Genomic DNA, 15513 nt, shown 5'->3' with positions numbered 1-15513 from the left:
CTCATTAGCCTATGAAATTACCCAGCCCATAAAAACTAACCACCCCATATTGTGGGGCCTCTCGCCTTCTGAGATGACCCACACTCTGTCTGTGGAGTGTGTTTCTCCCAAAGCCATTCTTGCCTTTTGAGAGGGACTGTATTCTGTCTATGGAATGTGTATCTCTCTAAATAAATCCACTTCTTACCTACCACTTTGTCTCTCACTGAATTCTTTGTGTGATGAGACATAAAGAACCTGAGCTTCGTTAAGTCCTGAGACCAGGTGTGTGACCTCAATTAAAAGACAGTGTGTTCAAGTCCCCATCTGAGTTGTGTGGTTTCACATACACATTTAGGATTGTGATATAGTCTTGGTGAACTGACTCCTTTCCATTAATGTAATGTTCCTTTTTATCTCTGGCAATATTCTTTGTTCTGAAGTCTACCTTTCTAATGTTAATATAGACATTCCAGCCTTTTTTTTTTGGTGTTAACATGATATGTCTTTTCCCATCCTTTTACTTTTATTTTGTGTTTTTATATTTAAAATGGATTCCTATAGACAGCATATAGTTGGGTCTTGCTTTTTTTTTTTTTTTTAAATCCAATCCGACAATCTCTGTATTTTTTGGTATGTTTAAACTATTTATATAACGATTGACATGTGTTGACTGAAAAAAAAATGCACAACCCAAAAGTTGAAAATTATGATTTATTCGCTAGACTTACTGAGGATATAAGCCCAGGATAATACAGCTTCTCAGATAGCTTTGAGGGCTTGTTCCGAAGAGGTAAGGGAAGAGCCAGGATGTATAGGAGTTTTTGAAAAAGAAAAAAAAAATAGAAAAAACAGGTAGTCAGAACATCAAAAGATTACTGCTAATTAAAGAAAGCCAGACTTTGAATTTAGCACTTTTCTATGTATGGGAAGATGCAAGAGTCTGGGCTTATTGAAATTATTCCTTTGATATGCAGTGTAACTATCTAGAGCCAGTATCCTGTTCTTTCTCTGTCTTGAATCCCCTCAGGGTGCACCGCTGGGGTGGCTGCAGGGGCTGATGGCTTGATGGCCTCAACATCCTTTGTTTACTGACATGGCAGGCTGAAAGGACTCTAGAGTGAAACCTAGAGGAGTTAAGCTCACAAACCGCAGGATCTTCACTAGTGATTTTGTCTCTACAGACCAACTTTGGAGTGGGGAACAAAGCTTTCATACCCAAAGAAAAAGGAGCGACAGATTGTCAGCCTCCAACTAACATCCCAACCAGGTTTATGTACATACAAAACTTATACTTACAAGTACTTACTTAATTGGGAATTAAAGGAAATCTCACCCTGAAAATGACTAAGATGGAGCTCTTTATTGTGTTTGCTGTTAAGTTAGAGAAAGCCAGCTTGATAAAACAACGCTTCAGAAACATTTGGCAGTCAGTTGAATAGACTGGGATTCTAAACAGGGAATTCCCAGAACTCTTAATTTTCAGTTTAGTTGGAGATCATCTCACTGATACAAAAAGGCAAATTAAAGAAAATATAGCTGGGCAAGTCAATCTTTTAATATCATTTAGGTGGCAGACCAGTTTTTTGGAGAATTAAAAGTAACTGTCTTTGTCTTGCAAATCTCTACAAATCAGAAATGTAAATGCAGTCCACAGTGACCTGAGACTGAGCCTAATTCACTCAATCAGGTAGAACCTGAAACCAAGGGAGAACAAAAAAGGGAAATAAGGCCTTTTTAAACTCAAACCACTGGAAAGGCTCCCCCAACCCAAATCTGATTCATAGCCTCCTTAATGGTTTATCAAGGACAAATACAAATCATAAAAGTCTTTTCCACAAATAGTAAAGCCTTAGTCATCTGAGTAAACAAATTTAACTTATTTCAACTGTTATTTATAAACTAGTAAGTTTATATTGTAATACCTGATTCATAACTGTTAAAGTGAAGCTATGAGATCTCTAGTTTTGTCTGTTTATATGTCTGTATGTACATTATACATATGAAATGTCTCTAACCTCCAGAAAATATTATCAAAACTAAATTTATAAAAGAGTTCTATCTAACTGACTTAAAAGTAAGTGCTTACAAATTAAATGTTTCTAAATATAAAGGAAGCAGGCCAGAATGACTTTCAGGTTCACGTAATCTAGAAAATATTAATATTAAATTAATATCTGGTATTAAAGCTAGCTTAAGCTTGTTGATTTAATCAATATAGACATGTCTTACTTTTATTGTACCTAGGTATACTGAAGGTCAGTAAGTTCATGTTATTTCTATTGCAGAGTTTATCAGCAAAAAAAAGAAAAGAAAGAAAAAAATTAACTTGGTATGATGATATTTTCATAAGTTATAAAATAAAGATAAATGAGGTAAGAATTTTCATGTGCAGTCTTTAGGAATAATTATGTTTTGGGTGTGTCTATCTAAAATAGTTTCTACAGATTTTTTTTTTTTTTTGGCTGTGTTGGGTCTTCGTTGCTGCACGCGGGCTTTCTCTAGTTGCAGCGAGTGGGGGCTACTCTTCGTTGCAGTGAGCAGGCGAGATGGTGCCTTCTCTTGTTGCAGAGCATGGGCTCTAGGCGCGTGGGCTTCAGTTGTTGCAGCACACAGGCCCTAGAGCATGAGGGCTTCAGTAGTTGTGGCATGCAGGCTCAGTAGTTGTGGCGCACGGGCTTAGTTGCTCCGCGGCATGTGAGATCTTCGAACCCATGTCCCCTGCATTGGCAGGCAGATTCTTAACCACTGCGCCACCAGGGAAGTCCTCTGATAACTTTTAGATCATACTGTTACTCAAAAAACTGTGTTTGCCTCTTGAGCCAAAAGATACAGCCAAGCCAAAGACTGGGAGAAGGAAGGATTTATTACTTGCAGCAAGTAGGGAGAACATCAGGGATCTTTCCCAAAGCACTGTCTCCCCAAACAGCAAAATTGGGGAAGTTTTAAGCTAAGGGTACATGCATATTCACGAAGGGGCTTGGGTGGTGTATGTGTATTCATGAAGGGGCTTGAGCAGAGGAGAATTCAGCATAGAATTGGGGCAAAGGTCCACAGAGTCCAAGCTTCAGTTGATTGAAGTCAGAAAAGGTCAACATCATCATTCCATCCTTTACCTGGGTGGGGTCCTTAGTTCCTGCAGAGCTCAAAGATATGTATCAGATTGTTATGTACATCCCTTGAGAAGGAACCAGGATCTATTTTATCCCATTGTTTCTTGACTGTTTTTCCTTTGTTCCTGTATTCTCTCACTTCCCTTAAGATCATTAATTACTGAGACATGATTAAGGGCAAGCACTGTGGCCAGGCTTAGACCACAAACTGACTTAGGCCCACAATGGCTTCTCTTACGTCAGGAAAGCCATACCTGGTTCTCTTTCTCCGGGGACCCCCTCCCCTATCTGCTTACAATACCACTGAACTAGGTAAGAAATTACAAAACTCTAATGAAAAACATGATGATTTCATCCAGATCAATAGGAATTAATTACCTGGGGCTGAATGAACTGATAAATATGGTTTATAATGTTATGACATTTTTCTGAAATATACTGGCTAAACATCTTGAGGCAGTTGATCATATACTTATCTCTACATAGAATAATTATAATAGAGCAACTCTAGATATGGGAAGAAGCAACAAGGGAAAATACTTCCTGGATTATAAGAGACTAGTAAGAAAAGAGAGCCAGAGAATTTCAGATTATCAACAGGGCCTAATCCAAAAAAAACCCCAGCACATTGAGTGGCCTATCAACAGAATCTTCACCTGATCCAGCAATGAGCCTTCCTAGGGTAGTGGGACAAAATTGGTCATGAAATGCCTACCAAATATTGGTCAAATTTATGTCCAAGAGAGGGTGCTGTGGACAAAGAATGTCACAAGCCATTTTATTATAGTAAATAAAGGATGTTGAGGCCATCAAGCCATCAGCCACTGCAGCTGCTCCTGATGGCGCACCTGGAGGGAATTCAGGATGTAGGAAGAAACAGGTTACTGACCCTAGATTGTTAAGGTTCATATCAAAGGAATAATTTCAATAAACCCAGACTCTTGTCTCTTCCTATTCACAGAAAAAGGCTAAATTCATTAACTTGCAATGCCTGGTTTTCTTTAATTAGCAGTAATCTTTTGATGTTCTGACTATCTCTTTGTTTGTGTTTGTTTTTTTGCAAAAACTCCTCTATATCCTGGCACCTCCCTTACCTCTTTGGAACAGACCCTCAGAGTTATCTGAGAGGCTGTATCCTGGACTTAAGTCCTCAGTAAGCCCACCAAATAAAATATAATTTTCAACTTTTAGGTTGTGTATTTTTTTTTTTTTTCAGTCGACTTGTCTTTCCCTAGATTTGGGGATAATTGGTTGCCCTGCAACCTCAGGTCACTGATGGGTTAAAGAAAATTGTAAATTTTCAGATTATCTGAATTTTTAAAATTGTTGTTATGAAGATGGGAGCAAGACTTTTCCAGCTTTCTACATCCTAAATGGAAGATAGAGGTTTTATTCTGCTTTTTACCCCTAAATTTTTCTCTCTGTGCTGTTCAGATATTTTCTCTTGACCACTCCTTGAGTTCACTCACCCTGTCTTCTGTTTTATCCAGTTTGTTAAACCATTTTAGTTAGTTCTTTTTTTTTAATTTATTTTTTAATTTTTGGCTGCATTGGGTCTTCGTTGCTGTGTGCAGGCTTTCTCTTGTTGCGGCGAGTGGGGGCTACCCTTTGTTGCCGTGCGCGGGCTTCTCCTTGCAGTGGCTTCTCTTGTTGTGGAGCACGGGCTCTAGGCATGCGGGCTTCTGTAGTTGTGGCACGTGGGCTCAGTAGTTGTGGCTCGTGGGCTCTAGAGTGCAGGCTTAGTAGTTGTGGCGCACAGGCTTAGTTGCTCCGCGGCATGTGGGATCTTCCTGGACCAGGGCTCGAACCCTTGTCCCCTGCATTGGCAGGTGGATTCTTAACCACTGCGCCACCAGGGAAGCCCAGTTAGTTCTTAATTTTAATCCCTAGAATGTGCATTTATTTTTTACAAATTTTAATTGTCTTTTCTAAATCTCCATCTTTTCATCTATTTCTCCACCTTTCCCCTTATTTTCTTGAAAAGATTAATCATAGTTATTTTAAAGTCCCTGTTTGATATTTTTAATATTTGAGTCATTTACGGATTTGTTTCTATTATTATTATTATTTTTTAAGAATGTCTTGTTCTTTTAAATTAGATGCTGGACATTATAATTGAACATTTGTAGAGGCTCTGGATGATATGTTATATATGCTTAAAGAAGGTTAGCATTTCTTTTGTCAGGAAGATAGGGTAGAAATAGACTGACTTGATTCTGTTGAGCCTTTGTTTTATGTTTATCATTTCGGCTTTGTCTTTCCCCTAGGGCATAGTGTTTATTCTTAAGGCATGTTTCTTATTACTAGGCTATGGCCCCTTTAGGGTCTGAATAGAAAGCCTGATGTGTTTATCAAGGTCCAAAACAAACACTTGTCTCTCCAGTACCACACAGTTGCTGAAATCTCTGCTCAGGTCTTTTTTTTTTTTTTAATATATTTACTTTATTTATTTATTTTCGGCTGTGTTTGGTCTTCATTGCTGCGCGTGGGCTTTCTCTAGTTGCAGTGAGCGGGGGCTACTCTTCGTTGTGGTGCCCAGGCTTCTCATTGAGCTGGCTTCTCTTTGTTGGGGAGCACAGGCTCTAGGGGCACGGGCTTCAGTAGTTGTGGCACGTGGGCTCAGTAGTTGTGGCTCGCGGGCTCTAGAGCACAGGCTCAGTAGTGGTGGCGCATGGGCTTAGTTGTTCCTCGGCATGTGGGATCTTCCCTGACCAGGGCTCAAACTCGCGTCCCCTGCATTGGCAGGCGGATTCTTAACCACTGCGCCACCAGGGAAGTCCGTCTGCTCAGGTCTTTCAGCACTCCAAATACTGTTTTTCACTGAGTTTCTTGGTGTCTTGTTCTGAGCATCTAAAATTTTTGAGTTGGCCAATGACTTTGAAATTGGTTGCAGGTTTTTAGGCTCCTTCTTCATTGTTCTCTTTTAATGATTTTTTTCCTCCAAAAAGACTGCTTGAGCATTATTTCTCTGCATTGTGATTTGAAAAATAAAATGCCCTCAGAAAAAGAGCTAGGATGAATGTGGAACTCAACTGGTATGCTTCCCTTCTCTCAAGGATCAAAAACCTTCAAGTCCTGCTTCCATTGGTTGCTCTGCAGTGCTTTCACCTGTTGATTTATATATTTGTCTAGCCTTTTTAGTTGTTCTCAGCAGGAGGGTTAGTTAAATGTAAGTTACTTCATTAAGACCAAAATTGTAAGTTTCTATATGCTCTCTAGTTCCCCTTGTTTGTACTAGTAATCAAGGAGAGGTCAAAGCAGGAAGGATAAAATCATTTATTATTTATACCCTACTTATTTCCCAGATGGGTTTGTGGCAGGCCACCTGGTTTTCCAGGAGCAACCCCAAGACTTTAGGAGAGCTCTAAGGCCAAGCTTCCATGGAAATGACCATAGCTAGCCTCCAGTCCTGACTCTGCCCTAACCAGCTGTACGACTTTAGACAAATTGCTCGTTTTCTTTGAATATAATTTTCTCTGTACCTAAAATAGGATTAGTAGTTGACTTGCTTACAGGAATATTATGAGGATGAGCAGTGAAAGTACAGGAAAATCTTTTGAAAAACTGTAAAAGGCTGCAGAGACAGAAGCATCTCTTATGTTTCACCCTACAGCCCAGAAATAGCACAAAACCAGGAGTGAGGATCCCAGGATATTGGTTTGGCTTAGCCACTAACTAGCTGTTGACCCTGGGTAAATCATTTCATTCTTCCTGATCTGTACTTTGAGAGAGTTTATCAAACTGTAAATGATAAGAGAAAAAGAAAACATTTAAACAATGAAGCCCAAGCCTGTGAGCCAGCAGTTACTCAAGGGGCGGTATCAGCCGAATTAATTCTCTTCCTCTCCACAGTTGGGTGTTATCAACTGTACCTGCATTTAAAAGAAACTTGGATCTGCTGGAAAAGTGAGATGAGTGCTGTAGGCTGCATTTAGAAGATGAACATGGATTTTTCACACCTTCTAGAGGAAAAAGAAAGAGGGAAGAGGAAGGGCAAGAGAAGACAGATGTGATCACTGGCATCATTTCACCTGGACTGAATGCTAGGCTCTGTGCCTTTAACTATACCTGGGCTTGACCCCAGAACTGGCAATTTTCTAAGGTAAAAATGAAAACAGAGATGAAGTGTGAGCTAGGATGAGTCAGAGAGACTTCACAGTCATACTGAGATTGTAATCAGATGTCAGCTTGAAAATATCTTTAATTTTCCTGAGTTTCTATAAGAATGTACAATAGTATACTACAACTGCAAGTTTACCTACTGTTTTTCAAATTCTTTTTCTGTATTAAATTACTTAATTTTCCTAATCATCTTGTCAAATGGCATTGGGCAATTAGGCAGGGCAGGAATAACAGAAGGGGCCCAGAGAGGCAAAATGAGTTGCTCTAGGTTGCAGAATATAACACACATTTACTCTGGTAGGGCTTTTATGTTGTGTGTGTGTGTGTGTGTGTGTGTGTGCGCGCGCGCGCGTGCGTGCATGGAGCTAGGGGAATAGAGATATGTTTTCCTATTTTGGTGATTGTTATCATCATCTACATACCCAATAATCTAAGCCAGAAATCTGTATTTGTTTGTTTCACTTATTTTACAAGTCTTTGTTGATTGCCTAATATTGTGGCAGGCCTTGAGCCTGGGGATACAGTGGTGAACAAGACAAAGAGCCTGTGCTTGATGAGATCATGGTCTACTGGGAGACAAGTAAGCATTTAGAGCACTAAATGCTCTGTAGACTTCTGCAAGAGCATGTTGCAGTAGGGGTATGGGGAAAGGGATCTTAAGTCTCATCTGGCGGGAATCATGGAAAACTTCATTGAAGAGAGTAGCCCTGCAACAGAGACTTGAAGGTGGTGTAGGAATTTGCCAGGTAAGTAAATAGGAGCAGGGTGTTGGAGGCAGAAGGAACAGCATCCACAAACAGTCACACAGGCACAAGGGAACATCAAGTGTTTAGGGAACAACATACAGCTCAGTATTACTGGCAGGTAGGAGCAGGAAGAAAATAGATCATTTTGAACAATTTTGAAGAATTAACTTCCCCCTTTCATTTACTCCCTTATGCCCAATTAGTCACCACATCCTGTAGATTTGTTTCCTTCTGTCCATCTACTGCTTTGGTTAGAGCCTCACCAGGTCTGACCTGGACTATTGCTTTTGTCTCCTGACTGGTCTCCCTGTCCCCAGTGTGCATCCTTCCAATCCATTCTCCTCTTGCCTCCGCAGTTGGTTCCAAATAAGCCCAAACTTCTAGCCTGACTTACAGAGCCCATCTCCATCTGGCACTTGACTGCATCTCCAGACTTATTTCTTGATAAACTACCACCGTCTCATTCACATTTCCCCCCTCCGTTCCTTAACTAATTTCTTACTTTATTTTGTCCCTCCTTCGTTAGTTTCTCAAAAATTTCCGTCTGTTCTTTAGCTATTTTTTTTTAACATCTTTATTGGAGTATAATTGCTTTACAATGGTGTGTTAGTTTCTGCTTTATAACAAAGTGAATCAGATATACATATACATATATCCCCATGTCTCTTCCCTCTTGCATCTCCCTCCCTCCCACCCTCCCCATCCCACCCCTCTAGGTGGTCACAAAGCACTGAGCTGATCTCCCTGTGCTATGCGGCTGCTTCCCACTAGCTATCTATTTTACGTTTGGTAGTGTATAAGTGTCCATGCCACTCTCTCACTTTGTCCCAGCTTACCCTTCCCCCTCCCCGTAACCTCAAGTCCATTCTCTAGTAGGTCTGCATCTTTAGCTATTTTTTACAGCCTCCTTAGTGTGTCAGGGAAGTCTTCACCTCTGTGCCTTTGTTTCAGTTTCTCGCTCTGGTGGTATATCTTTCCCCTTCTCCATCAGTGATTCCCTACTTACCTTTCAAAACTTTCCAGACTCAGGGCCAATGTTACCAACTCTGTAAAGCCTTTCTTGACACATGTCTTTCTTCACTGATTTGTAATTCCTTCATGGCAGAGGCAATATCCCATTTATCTTTGTGTCCTCAGCCATGGGTGATGGTGAATACATAATAAATATTTGTTAAATGGATTAGTTAGTAAAAGACTTCTTAGCAGTCATTTAGAATTGAATCATGTACAGTCCTTCATTCTTTTGTTTTCTAGCAACTGTCGTTCCCGTACAAAATGATGCTAAGTTTTCTGAGTACAGAGATCCTTCTCTTATTTTTCTTCTCCATGCTACCCCGTGCCTAGTTCTGTGCTGGGCAACGCTCCTGCTGATGTGCCTGTTAGGAATTCCTGCAGAATTCTTAGACCTGACCCTGCAAAATACTCTTTAGAACATATAAATATTTAACTTGAGAGTTGCACTCCTCCTCTACAGAGAAGGGCAGGCACAGCAAAGGAGGGCCCAGGGCAAAATGGGCCAATCAGGAAATCCCTCTCTCTCATCTCCAGCCCATCCCTTCAGAGTCAGGGTCTCGTGGAGCTGAGTTTTTCTTTCTGTCCTTCACTGAGGCAGCAGGGGAATCCTACAAACTGGAGTAAGTAATGGTCTTGGAGGAGGGCAGGAACCTGATTTGCCAGATTTCTTAATTGATCATATTTAGACCAAATTCAAGTAGTTCTGTGCCTATACAGGAAAGCCCTGAAACAAAAGTTGTTTGTTTATGTATGTTTAATAAAATATTTAAATGGTTGAAGAGATCACAGTAAAAAACAAAAACTAAAACAATTCCATAAAATTGAAGGAAAATTTCTACAAAGTAAAAAAAATCTCAGATGAACCTATATTATAACTTTGAATGTTTATCTATTAAGGTTGCTTATAGTGAGGCTCAAGTGTTTGTTTCTTTATTCTCTCATTTTGTTTTAAAACTTTCTTTACTGGAGATAATGAACATTCATACTGATTATTCTACGTGTAGGTTTCTTTTATTTATCTCATGAGGTACTCTCTTAGATGCTCCAAAAACAATTCTCATGCTACATTATAGTCAGGAACTGGAAAGTCTGTTAATCTTGGTTTCTCAGTAATAGGTTGGGGGCTGTGGTCTTCCCAGCCCTCTGCCTTCTTGTTTTCTTCTCACTCAGCACAGCTCAGTGGGGCCACCTGGAGGCTAACGGGAGTAGTTGCCCTCTAACCATTCCTTAAGGGGACTGAAGAGGGTCCTTTTTAGTCCAGGTCCTGGAGCCCTGGGTGAGCCACTGATTCATTTCAGTTCCCTTGCCCTTCATTTCTCTTTTCCTATCTTATTTCTCCTTCCTTTGCTATTCACAATAGGAAGTAGAAGTCTGTATTTCATTGTTTATTATTTTAGAATTATGTTTCCAATTTTCTCAATTCTCAGTTCTTAAACAAATCAACTAAATCTCTAAATATTTTTAGTTTTGTTTTCCTGTGGGTAACTGGCCCTAAAAGTTCTATCCGGCCCCATATTATAGAACAACTAATCTTTCAGCCTTGGGTCTGAATTTGTTTTTCAGGAGAACAGGAGATGGAGAAAACAAATGGGAGAGAGGGCATTGCTCTGTCCACAGTGGAGACTGGCATAGAGAACCCAGGGCTGGAGCTTATGGTAACTCACCAGTTTAGTTTCTGCACATCTCTGTGGGCTGATGCATGGCCTCATGTAGGGTCTTTGGTTGCTCACAATCCCTATCACCCCTGGCAGGGCCTTATGACTGACCTCAACTCTACCTGTGCTTACAGGAAGAAGGAATAAATCCTGAGGGAACCAGGAAGACTGAAGAGCAAGGACACAGCCTTGGGGATGGATTGGAACCTCCCACTCAACAGAGATACAGGTGTTCTGGCATTGATTCAGTTAAGGCCTAGGGTTGGCTAGTATGGTTGGTGGACTCAGAAGAGGTCAAACTTGCCCTGTTCTCAGGAGCTTATGATCTTGTTGTCGAAATAAGACTCACAGCTACCTGCTGTTACCAAGTGCACATATACATTTTTATGTAATTAATTGTTACATAAATCTGTGCCATAAGTAATGAGTTCAGCGATATCAGTGTTGGTTGGACCAGCAACAAAAGAACAAAAATGAGAATGACAACAACATTTATTGAGTACTTACTATTGTGCAGAATGCTTTATGAAATTAATTCATTTAATTTTCATGCCAACAGGTGGGTACTAATTTTAGTTCCCTTTTTCAATTAGAAAATTGAGGCTTAGATATTAACTGATCCATATAATTTTTTTTAAATAGCTCTTTTGGAATACTCAGATTTGGGGATGAGGAGAAAGAGAAATCAGAAATTTAAAAAGATGGAGAAGGACCCACCAAAAGAGATAATAGAGAAAGGTAAAAAGTACAGTCTTGAAAGTCAAAAGAGAAGAAAGTGTCAAGAATGAAGGTACAATCAATCCACAATGTTCTGTGTATCAGGAGACAAGGAAGGAGAAAAAAATCTCTGAATTTGGTCATGGTTATAGTCGCAGAAGTAATGTCTATAGAAGTTGTTGGGGTAAAATAGGTCCGATGGAAGCCGTGTTCCACGGTGTGGAAAAGAGTCTGGATATTTATAAAAAAGTGCAGAAGTCATACGTTGAGAAGCTTAGAAGAGGATATTGGATAGTTTCTAAAGGGAATATATGGATATATGGATATGTGTTTTTTTTTCTTTTTTGGCTGTGTGGTGTCTTCATTGCTGCACGTGGGCTTTCTCTAGTTGCAGCGAGCGGGCACTACTCTTCGTTGTGGTGCGCAGGCTTCTCATTGTGGTGGCTTCTCTTGTTGTGGAGCATGGGCTCTAGGTGCGCGGGCCTCAGTAGTTGTGGCATGTAGGCTTCAGTAGTTGTGGCACACAGGCTTAGTTGCTCCGCGGCATGAGGGATCTTCCTGGACCAGGGCTCGAACCCATGTCCCCTGCATGGGTAGGCGGATTCTTAACCACTGCGCCACCAGGGTAGTCCTGGATATGCGTTTTCTTCTCTTTATTTTTAGGAATTAACTAAGTGACTTCATAGAGAAAACAAGCTTAACTTTTTAAATTCTATTTTCTTCTCCAGAATTTCACGTCTATATACAAATTGATATATATCAATGTGGACATTACTACTTTATATTTTTGTTTTTCCACTTATTTTATACATCACATTTCTATGAACTGACAGTAAGCTTTCTATAAATTTTTCATGCTTACATAATATTTCATACTTTGTTTAGCAATATAGTGGTTAATGTGAATTCTAGAATCAGACTGCTTAGGTCTATATATGAACTCTACCCAGTGATGTGCTGGTAAATGTTTAAGAATTGGCTCTCCAAGAGTAGTTTTGCCATGAATATTGGTTCATATTTTTGCTCGCCTTAGTGAGTAAGACCCTGGGTTGGCAAACTTTTTCTGTAAAGGGCCTGATAGTAAATATTTTAGGCTTTTCAGGCCATAGGGTCTCTGCCACAGCTACTCAACTGTACCATTTTAGTGGGAAAGCAGCCACAGATGATACTAAACAAATGGGCACGGCTGTGTTCTTAAAACTTTATTTATAAAAACAAGGATGGACTGGCCCACAGACCATAGTTTGCCGCTTCTTGATCTAGACAAAATAATAAATCAACCTTTGATTTGTAGCATTTGCCTGTAGTATAAATACTCTCAACGTGGCTTATTTCAAGCTGCCAATGGGACGTCATTGAATGAGGCGTTGGGAAGAGATGGGCAGTGGCACATCATTACATAAGATTTCCACCATACACACAGAAGAGAGACCCTTAAGAGCTTAGGTAACAGTAAAGTGTAGCAAAATAATTAGGAGTTGTCCTGAGATTTATGACCTGTCTTGTTAAAAACCAGAAGCTTGGTGTCCTAGTTATGGCACATTAGTCAGCCTCTGCCTCTTCCAGTAGCGTCAGGGCCTCCTGCTTTGCACCTGCCATGCTGTGGCTCAGCTTCCAGTGACGTGTCCTGGTGTGCCTGGCGGTTGTTGAGACAGGGGTCAGGCTACCTATAGATTAAAGCCTATTTAAACACAGGGCTGTGTCTTTCTCTATTAAACTTAAACCTTCTGACTTCTGTGGAGCCTTTAGAAGATTGTTTGATAATTGGTTTATATTTAGCCCAGTGACTGTGCTGGGCATAGAAAAGACAGAGTATAGATCCACCTTAAAGTGCCCCGCCCAAGTTAGGGTGTGGGTTCCATGAAGCTGCTGATCAGCTCTTGACTCTTCTAATACTGGGCTTAAATTTTTTTTTAATTTCATTTTAAAAAATTGAAGTGTAGTTGATTTACAATGTTGGGCTTGAATTCTTATTCTATTTTATTCTTTTCTGGCTGCATTGCACAGCATGCGGGATCTTAGTTCCCCAACCAGGGATGGAACCCGTGTCCCCTGTAGTGGAAGGGTGGAGTCTTAACCACTGGACCACTAGGGAAGTCTGTGGACCTTCCTACATTTTGTCAGGTTGCTGTTGGTATCTTAAACTGCTCTGATGTATAATTGTGTCCAGTTCCCTCAAATCTCATCAACTTTATGTTTTCTCAGATGAAAAATTTGTTACATAGATGTTAAATCATGCTTTAAAGTTATAACTTGCATTTCTTTGAATCCTAGTAAAGCTATACATTTTCCCCATTTAGTTTACTTTCTGTATTTCTGTGTGTGGTTTGCTTTCCTTCTTTTACCACCTATAGTAGAATCTGGATTTTGAAACTCATTTTGTTTCTGCTGAACTATTCAAATAGCACCCATAAAGATTCTTGTTTCCAGTCCTTCCCACTTGCTACACACCTATCTTATATAGATTCTACCAGAACTGCCTAAAGCATGACTCTGAATTGCCTTGTTCAAAAACCTCTATCATTCCCCACTGGTTGGCATTCAAGTCTTCCCCACTCCTCCTGCTCTCCAACCATGGTTTGTACCTAACTTGACTTTCCAAAATTAACTCTTACAATTCCCTTTCTAATGCTCCTCTATGCATTAGAATTAACCCTCAATTGTTCCTTAAATATAACCTTTCATTTCCTGCCTCTGTGTCATGTTTTCCATCATTCCCTCTGAGTGAAATATGTTTTCATTTTACATCTTTCTGCCCAGATACAACATATCTTTTAAGGCCCAACTCAAGAGCAATCATGTCCATGATATTATCACAAATGGTCTTCCTCCTCCTCAACCTCACTGGCCGCAGTCCAAAGAGGCCCCTTCTTCCTCAAAACTCCCATAACATTTCTATTTGATTTTCTCTAATAACACTTAAAAGTTTTGACACTGTGTTACAGATTTATATGTATATTGCATCCCCTAAACTGGACTGTAAATACATTGAGGGCAGGATCCATGTCTATTTCATCCTTTTATCTCGTATAGCACCTGGTACAATGCTTTACCCATAGTATATACTCAAAAATTCAAAAATATTCAGAGTTCAATAGATACACTTTTGAAGTAGAATTGACAAGATTTGATGAGTGATTAAGGCCAGTCATTCTCAGGACACATACTCATACCCCTGTCTTTATCCTTTCTTCTGTTCTTGGTTCCTCAGGATATCCTTAATCTGATTCTTCAGTGCAAATTATTTTAGCTTCTCTTTCTTTTCATTACTCTTTCTGAATTTAGCCATTTCTATAAAGCAATTTAGCAAAACATAAACATTTTAAAGAGGGTTCTTTCTATTGTTGTTAGAATTCAAAAATGTATGGTGGTGGTGAGGGGTGTTTGTTTTAAAGAACTAGTGAACTTGAGCACATCTGATGGCTGAAAGAAGGAGCCGGGAGAGTCAAAGAAAGAAAAGGAATGGACAATAGAAGAGGATGGAGATAGTGAGATAAATAATTGTCAGATAAGCCCTTAGGAGTTGCAAGGAGGTGGAATTGAGATCAAGAGTTGGAGGATTTGCTTTGGTAAGCGGGAAGGCCAGTTTTCCCTAAGATTTTAGAAAGGAGGCTCAGAAGCTATTGGATCAGAGATGTGCTAAAGGATCTAGGGCGAGAGAGACTGAATTTCTGTAAAATAGAGGGTATACCTGCTGAAAGCAAAGGAAACTAGGCTTCATAAGAGCATCCCTCTCCCCCTCAGTCCCACAGACCCTCAGCCATATGCCCTTATGCCCCCACCACCACCCCCACAGTGATGCTAGGGTCCTGGGGCTGGCTTAGCAGGGAAGCATCCTGTCCTAAGTTTAGGTCTGGCTGACGGAAGGGCCAGTAGACCTGAGAAGGGCTCTTCTGCCCTAGAGGAGAAGAGTCATGTACTTTTTCCTAGCTTGTCTTCTAAATACTAGCTCTTCTGGTTCTTGATTCCAGAAATGAAGAGTTGGATCATTAAAATTTTCTTTTACGTGAATGGTTTTTTCATTCAAGCCAATTACCAGGAAAAAAAGGATAATGATCATGTACCAAATTAATATTGCTTTAAATCTTGCTGAATTTCAGCTATAAATTCTGTTCAGACAGGCCTAGTCTTCACATGGAGCCCAGTAAAGTCATCACAACTTAAAAC

At 40.1% G+C, this 15513-nt stretch overlaps 1 protein-coding gene across 11 annotated transcripts in view; it reads left to right on the top strand.

Annotated features, from left to right (window-relative positions):
* SLC28A2 (solute carrier family 28 member 2) overlaps window positions 1–15513 on the top strand; it is an 84875-nt gene that overhangs the window by 34306 nt on the left and 35056 nt on the right. For 5 of the 11 annotated variants that reach the window (XM_057543979.1, XM_007169693.2, XM_007169694.2 and 2 more), the window contains 3 exons: window positions 6945–7194; window positions 10538–10629; window positions 10764–10858. In XM_057543979.1, coding sequence (XP_057399962.1) covers window positions 10549–10629; window positions 10764–10858 — 176 coding nt within the window. In that variant the 5' untranslated portion in view covers window positions 6945–7194; window positions 10538–10548. Of the gene's footprint in view, window positions 1–6944; window positions 7195–9536; window positions 9595–10537; window positions 10630–10763; window positions 10859–15513 lie in introns of those variants that run through there. The other 6 variants (XR_009007686.1, XM_007169688.2, XM_007169696.2 and 3 more) reach the window with 3 other exon arrangements.

The sequence above is a fragment of the Balaenoptera acutorostrata genome, chromosome 3, assembly GCF_949987535.1.
Source record: "Balaenoptera acutorostrata chromosome 3, mBalAcu1.1, whole genome shotgun sequence".
NCBI classification, from domain to species: Eukaryota; Metazoa; Chordata; class Mammalia; order Artiodactyla; family Balaenopteridae; genus Balaenoptera; species Balaenoptera acutorostrata.
Note: the sequence above shows the minus strand (reverse complement) of the source record. Positions and strands in the feature narration are given on the sequence as shown.